This window comes from Gavialis gangeticus, unplaced genomic scaffold (assembly GCF_001723915.1).
Source record: "Gavialis gangeticus isolate Ggan-Ray unplaced genomic scaffold, GavGan_comp1, whole genome shotgun sequence".
Lineage (NCBI taxonomy): Eukaryota > Metazoa > Chordata > Crocodylia > Gavialidae > Gavialis > Gavialis gangeticus.
This window is the reverse complement of record NW_017729019.1, coordinates 13,684,001-13,691,715: the sequence shown is the minus strand read 5'-3', so window position 1 is coordinate 13,691,715 and position 7,715 is coordinate 13,684,001. Positions and strand designations below refer to the sequence as shown.

Genomic DNA, 7,715 nt, shown 5'->3' with positions numbered 1-7,715 from the left:
GAAGATTGTGAACTTTCTGGAATGTAATTACATGTGTATCAAGTAAATTTAGGATAGCAGGTTTTCATCCCCCCATGACCTTTGCTACCGACTTAATGAAAGAGCTCGATGAATCCGCTTTAAACATAAACTTAAAAATACCCTTGAAATCCAGCCTTCATTAGAACCAACCACTTTGTTGACGTCTCGGCAGTTACCACCAAGTGCATATAATAATATTTCATGATAGAAGCCAATTTCATAAGAACATAAGACAGGAAGAGACCTCCTGCATCTTTGAGTCCCATCCTGTCAGTTAAAATTATACCACCCCCCTCTCCAGACCTATTGAAAACATTAGGAGTCTGACAAACTCCAACAAGAAAGGGCATTCTGGTTTGGTGCCAACACAAGCTCCCCAGGCCTCACTTAACCACAGAGACCCAACCATGTGCTGCCTTTCGGGACACTGGAGGCTAAGGTATCCCCTCTTGTGAAACCATTCAGTTTGCCGGGGTGCGGGTGCGTCCACTTTTCTGCAGCGGTGATGTTGCAGGGAACAGAGAGGATTGTGCTGGAGGCTAAGTTGCAGGGACTTGCTGCGTGTTCAGGGGGCTACCGCCATACGCTTGAATTTGTTTCATCATTATACAGGTCTTTCTCCCTCCCCCTCATAAGGACCCTGGATCAAGCTTTGCAGTTTTCAAGAAAGATTTTACCATGTTTTTAATAAATGAGGTCTTGCTCCTTAATAGATTTTAAAAATATTTCTAGTACAAGTTGCTGCTGCCAAAATGCAAAGTGTTCTAACAGGCTGTTCCCCAATTCTTCCAATGGGGCAGTATAGCCGTAGCCCAACAGGCTCCCAAACGTAAGAGCGCTAAGATCAGTGAGGCAGGATTTTTGCATTTTTCGCTTAAGGAAAAGATTCTTTTTTTTAATGTCAATAATCTTAGCCAGTGGTATCCATTCTGGAGTAAATCAGGTAATGCTTTTTAAGTATGACATAACTCTATAGCCAGACAAGGTATCCCTTTTGTTCTTTTTGTTGTCACGAGCAGCTCCTAGAGCATGTGGGATGGTAGTCAAAGGAAAAGACGTTTCTTTGCTTTGTGTGGTGTTGGGCCACCACTTGTTTTGCCCACATCTGCCTGCACACGCTGCTTAAGACCTCCCAGGCAACTAGAGAGTCTCTTTTCTCTTTGTTGTTTAACACAGGTCATCTTTTCCATAACCATCATGGTGTTCAGCTCTTTGTTAGCTTGCAGCTGATCTCAGGCAGCTCTGCGTCTTTCTGGTGTTCCTTTGTTGTATGCTGGACAGGTCCTAACAGATGATCAAAGCAGAGAGAAGGGGGAAGGGTTATTTAAAATGTGGTTATTGCCTTTTCCAGGCTGCACTTGCCTGGGTTTTTTTAGTAGTTTTAAGTGTTGGGTTGCGTTCCGTTTTAATGTTAATCACCACGAGACACTCAAGTGTGACGAATGTTATGTGCATTTGGAAGATGCCACTTGCAAAGAGGCTAGAAAGAGAGAGGAAAAATGCATGGCTTGCCATTCAGAGTGACATGTTTGTGGAATGGGTATAAACTAGCATAACTACCAGAAAAGGTAAGTGAAGTACATTTCACTTCTCTGTGAAATGATCTGAATCCCTGAGACTTGGACGCCTGATGGAAACCAACAGACGCCGTCTTCAGCATCATTCACAGGACACTGCTCATTTACCGGATTCTGCCACCACGGTGAATCCGGGAAGCCGGGAGTAAAAGAACAGTGAAAAAAAACTGCCGAGACAAAACTCTCTCTTGTGGTGAAATAAGTGGCCAGTTGGAGGGAGGCTGTGTTTTCTTAGGGTGGCAGAACAGTTGGAAAAGTTGTTGGATTATTTTTGGCAGTGGCGTGTATATTATAGCTCTATCATTAGTGTTACTAAACTGACGGGTTACGTTGAAAGGGTTATTATTTTACTAGTACATTCTTGCAAAAATGCAGTGTACTCAGATCTACAGCACAGAGCGTTTGTCTCTAGGGCTGTTTAACCTTGGACACATTCACGTCATTGTCACCAGCCTGATTCTGAAACGTCCTCTTTGAACGAGCTCTGCTGCAGAACGTGGGCAGCCAGCGCGTCTCGAGGGTGCTGGGATCAGCGCAGTGAAGTGGGATGTGGCGTCTGTTGACTTCCCAAGTCAAAGACCCAGCAGCCTCGGTGGCACTGCTGTAGCCGCACCCCCCAGACGCAGGCGCGCTCCAAGGCATTGCTTACCCCTGCAGATCAGCCCTTTGAGTCTAAAAAACAGCTGAAGTGTCTTTCACGCCTGCATGCCAGGAGCACAATGCCCTGCCAGGCGTGTGCAGATTCCCGGCTGCCACCTCACACGGCCCACGCCGGGCCCCTTCCAGCACGGCAGCCGCTCCCAGAGCCCTGTGGCATTCACGTACTGGGAGGCGAGGCCTGATAACACGTGCTTTGCTGCCTGGGACCTTATGTAATGGACCTCACAGGTAGGAGAGGCTCTTCCCAGTCCCAGGAGGAGGGAGGAAGAGCACAGGTCACCGATGTGTGGTCACACCACTGCCGAGTGCAGGGCAGGCCTCCTCCCACAGTGCTTCGCCCTGGGGGCGGTGCTGTCCCGACCCATGGTGCCAGTTCAGGGAACTCAGGGATTGACCGCGGTTGCACTTGCTTGGTGCTTTGCACCATCCTAGCTTTTCAGTTGGACTTGCCCCTGCCTGTAGGACAGGTCTGGATCCAGGTCACAGCCTGGTTTCTAGTGGTAGCACCAGAAGGCATCACCTTCCCACATTGCCTTGCTTCTGCATCTGGGGAGACAGGAGGATGCTGGATAGGGGTCAGGAATCAGGAGTTGTGACAGAGAGGAGCCAGAAAGAGCCTCAGCCACTGGATAAGGCTGATCTGTGGCTGTGCTGCAAGGACTGCATCCATGAAAAACAGTGCAAGATGCACTGCAGGCAGCTCCTGGGCGGTAAAACCAGGGTGAAAGGCCCGGTGGAGAGAGCCCAGCAAGCAGGCTTCTCACCAGGGCAGCTGCCAGGCCCCGGCTCAACTCCTGCTCGCAGCTGGGGAGGTTTGCTTGAAAAGCTCATTTTTCTGGGTTGTTACTGAAACAGCTCCTTTTATTCCTGCAGCCAGGCCCAGCCAGAGCAGCAGGCAGACTCCGCCACGCAGTCAGACAGGTCTGATGGCACGCAGCATCCCCCCTCCGCTCAGCGTCTGGACGCAATAAAGACCTCCCTGGCCAGCGGTTTTCTATTCAGTTTACCCAGAGGTAAGCACAGGCGGAGCAACCGCGTCCAGAGAGACCAGCAGCCCACCCGCGCCCGCCCACCTCAGATGGCGGTCAGCCCTGCTGTGCCAGAGGGGGGGGCAGCGCCCTGGCCCGCTGCACGGCCGGCTGCGGGAAAGGAGGCATCTCCCTGAGCCCCGGGAGTGGCCGGTCGGGGCTCCAGAGCAGGAAGCGCAGAAGACTTCATCACGCTCACTTTGCAACTGACCTGCTTTGTCTCCAGGTGCCTACTCCTTTACTACCCCCCCAAGGTGGCTGGCGGTGCATTTATGGCTTATGGAGCGAGCGGTCGCCTTTTCTGCTAAGTGCTTTCTAGTTTCATGGCTTGTCCCCAGCTTCTGGCACTAAGGTGCATCCATTCTTCTAATGGGAGCGACTCCTGCGGGAGTCGCGGCTGCTAGAAAACGCTCACCACGCTCGCGGATGGGCTCCTAGAACTGACATGCTAGCGAGGACCCACGTGGCCAGAGCTTGCCAAGGGATGCCCCTGCATTGTGTGCCTAAGGCTGGCAGCTCAGCCTCCCTTGGCATGCACTTGAAACACTTTCAGAGAGCAGGAGTCCACTGACTGCTGAGCTTGGGAATGAAAGAGTAGAAACAAACAGAGTAACTCTGTGGATGGCCCTCAGTGCCAGCAAGCACGTATGTGCTCCAGACATGGCTGTGCCAGCCAGCGCGGCCTCTTGAGTGTAGCCACCTGTGTGATTTTGCAAACAGACACCTTCTTCCTGGCCAACCTACCTCCTGCCACGTGCCCAGCAGAAAGCTTTGCCACAGTGGGGGAAATATGGATCAGTTGCAAAGTTAGGGGGCAAAGGGGCAGGTGAGGAGGTTTCAGCTGGGCACGAGTAGTTCAGTGCGGTGACCTTAGTACATTTTCCCTGGTTGCATTTCAGACCAGTGAATCCCACGTGAAACAACTAGAGAATCGCCTTGAATTGGCATGGCCAAGCTCTGCTTCCTTTCGAAGGAAATGTAAACAGAAGTCTGTATGTAAACACAATAGGTTGGGGCTGTTATGGGCATGTTTCGATTGCGTCTGGATTTTGTTGTGCAGCCCTTTCTCAGTAACATTTCTGCTGGAAAAAGCAAACCGTAGAGATGTTGCGAACCATCTGACTCCAATTTGAGTCGTCGGAGCACAGGGGGTTACTGGCTGCCTCGCAGATAGCCTGGCGATCCTGCTGCTCCCAGCTCCGTTCCTTACGTAGCGCACGAGGGCCAGGCGGCGTGCAGGAAAGGAAGCAGCCCCCAACTTTGCTGTAAGTCTGAACAAGATTGACTTTGGGCTGGTGAGGATTTTCTTCAGCAGTGAGACCAGCCTCTCCCTCCATCCTTCAATTTTGATTGCTGCACAGAGGATTGCTAACGTGGCTCTTGGCCTCCCTCTCTCCCTCCCCTTGCTTCAGGGACTTGAGTAGCATTGCTCTCTGCAGAAACTCCCCCCACTTGGCATCTCCCACTAGTTTCTTGAATCCATCAAATCACCCACTGTTTAGCTCTTATCTGAGATAAGTTTCCTGCGGGACCTCAGGATCCTGCAGCCTCTGGGAGATTCAGTTACCAAGGCCCAAAGCGTTGGCCCACGGTCTTTTCACCCTCTGCGCTCGAGGCGGAGGGAGTCTGAGCACAAAGGGAAGGGAGCATCAGCAATAACTGCTCTCTCCCGGGCAAGGAGAGGAACACGACGGGAAGTGGACTTGCCCCGTTTGTCCAGTCGGAGTGTGCCTGCCGGACAGGCAGCAGAGCCCGGGGCCAGCTGAAACATGTCAGGCAAACAGGGCAGTGAGACAGGGAGGAGCCTCTCTCAGTTCTGTTTATTCCCTGTCTCTGCTCATTAATGCTCCGTGGAGGAAACTCGGCATCTGCCCTTTGCTGAGATTTCAGTCCCGCTGAATGCCTTTGCCATTCGCGGGATGCCTGCTGCTGGCTTGTTACCTGGCATGCGGCTGAGCAAGCAGACGTGGGGGCGGGTACCTAATGAGGCCGTGCTGGGGCATTAATATTGTTCTTAGAGACGTGAAGAAATGTATTTCACGTGTTTGCACACCCAGACAGATGGATTTTTCTCCTGTTTGCTGAGCGGCCAGCGCTGGCGCGGGAGCTGCTAGTCAGAGACATTTGTGGAACTTGTTGCTCACGGTTGTCTGAGGACAGGCCGTCCCAGCGCCGCAGCCGCGGCAGCCCTGGTAGGCAGCCGCCCAGGGCCTCGAGGCTGCTGCAGAAATCACAGGGGATATTTTCCCCCAGGGAACACACAGCCCCCAGATGGTCTCTGCATTTCTAACCCCAAACAAGTGCTTCATAAACAATGTTCTACTAATAACGAATACCGAAGGAATTAATTATAATCCCACTATTATTTCCCAGTGTTCCCACTTTATTAGGAACATTAATGCTGCTCAAATGAGCTGTTCTGGAGGCACATCTGGCTTACACATGGGCACCTGATGAGATCCGTACGATCCGCGCTCCCACAGCAGATGCCCTGCAAGGCCGCTGTTGTCGGCCGCTCGGCCTGCGTTGGTGCCGTCCGCAGTAACGCTGGGTTTCTGTTCCGTTGTAGGTGCGCAGCGTGATGTCCATGCTGTACCACGCTCTGATCGTAGCTCTCTGGGTCGGCGCACAGGCAGCACCACAGCTGGAGGACCGTGCCCCATGGGGGTGTCCTGCAGGAGCCACCACGCCAGACACCCCCCGGACTAGAGCACAGCAGGGCCCCCCGCCTGCTCCGCACAGCCCCCCGAAGGCCGACCGCAGGGAAGCCGGGCCCACAGCCAACGTCACCGTGGATCCCAGGCTGTTCAGGAAGCGGCGGTTCCGGTCCCCTCGCGTTCTGTTCAGCACGCAGCCCCCGCCCGTGTCGGGGGCCAGGCGCAGCACCGAGCCCGCGCACAGCACGCACCCCCACAACAGGACGATGCGAGCCAAGCGGATGGCCCACCCCGTGCTGCACCGCGGGGAGTTCTCGGTGTGTGACAGCGTCAGCATGTGGGTCGGGGACAAAAGCACGGCCACTGACATCAAAGGCAAAGAGGTGACAGTGCTGGGAGAGGTGAACATTAACAACAATGTTTTCAAGCAGTACTTTTTTGAGACCAAGTGCAGGGACCCCAAGCCAGTCTCCAGTGGGTGCCGGGGGATCGATGCAAAGCATTGGAACTCCTACTGCACCACGACACACACCTTTGTCAAAGCGCTGACCATGGAAGGCAAGCAGGCTGCCTGGCGGTTCATCCGGATTGACACCGCCTGCGTGTGCGTGCTCAGCCGGAAATCAGGAAGACCCTGACACGGAACAAGCCTGGTGACCACATCCTCCCACCCCCTACCTCAGCCTGTAAATTATTTTAAGTTATAAGAATTGCATGGTATATTTATAGTTTATACATTAAAAAGAGATCCTCGTTATTTATTAAACATTTTGGGAAGCCCTCTGTGTGCTGTACACTTTGTTTAGTGCCATGACAAGCCCCTGGGAGACGCTCCGCTGAGTCCCAGCAGGCGCGGCAGTCTCTGCACATACCTGTACAGCCACCGAGATCAGCCAGGTCTGGGAAAAGGAAACATTTTGCAGCGGTCACCTTTTTTCCCCCCTCTCTCCTGTATAAAAAGCTATTTTTCCCAAGCAAAACCTGCTGTTCCATGGCTAAAAATTGTGATTTTTGGGTCTAGAGATAAAATGTTTTTGTCCAATTCGTAAAAGCTTGGAAAAACCCACGGAGGAATTTCCAGCTAAACGAGATTTGACAAGTCAGCCCAGGGGACCCAATCCTGCCCCAGGGATCTTTCGTGCAGAGTACAGTAGTTCTTTGTGCCACGGTGGAAATCGCAGAGGAAAACTCTCAGGGGAGCTGAGGAGGTTGCCAAATTAGTTTTTGCTCTGACACCAACCAGCCCGGAGCTCTGCTGGCACCTTTGTTGGCAGTTGTGTTTTGATTTTACCCTGGTTATTGCTGAGGTGCCACGGGGTGATGGGCTCCTGACTTTTCCCATCAGAAATCTCTGCTTCCAGTGGCTTGTAACGTAGCTGTAAGATTTCACTCGGGGTGGGGACCTTGGCGATAGCGTCTTGGGTGTGGGAGCGAATGTTTTTGTGCAGGATGAAAAAGGCGCTTGTGGCTGCACTTCGGTAAGAACAGTCCAAAAGCAGCTCGTGGTTTCCGTGCTCCCACCCCCCTTGCGAGTGCTCTGGTTTACAGACCTACGTGGTGTAGCCTCCGGCCTGAGGCCTCTCTTGGGCGTTCCAAGCCACGGTGCAGGGAGCAGAGTCTTTAAGCCTCCCCGTTGTTTCCTTTGGAAAAGCAGCCGGTCTCCATCCCAGAAATGACTTCAGCACAAATATCTGTAGGGTTGTAGCCTGGGGTCTCCCAAGCTCAGAAAGGTTTCCCCCTTCCTGCCCTGCATCTCCTCCCCTGCAAATGCT

The 7,715-nt window shown here is 52.8% G+C and overlaps 1 protein-coding gene across 1 annotated transcript; it reads left to right on the top strand.

Moving 5' to 3' along the window:
• Nucleotides 1-2,592: 2,592 nt before the first annotated feature.
• Nucleotides 2,593-6,726, top strand: NGF (nerve growth factor). Its single transcript, XM_019514122.1, has 2 exons — nt 2,593-3,271; nt 5,856-6,726. Exon 2 carries the CDS (start codon nt 5,868-5,870, stop codon nt 6,579-6,581), a length of 714 nt encoding a protein of 237 aa, XP_019369667.1. The 5' UTR covers nt 2,593-3,271; nt 5,856-5,867; the 3' UTR covers nt 6,582-6,726.
• The last annotated feature ends 989 nt before the right edge of the window (nt 6,727-7,715 follow it).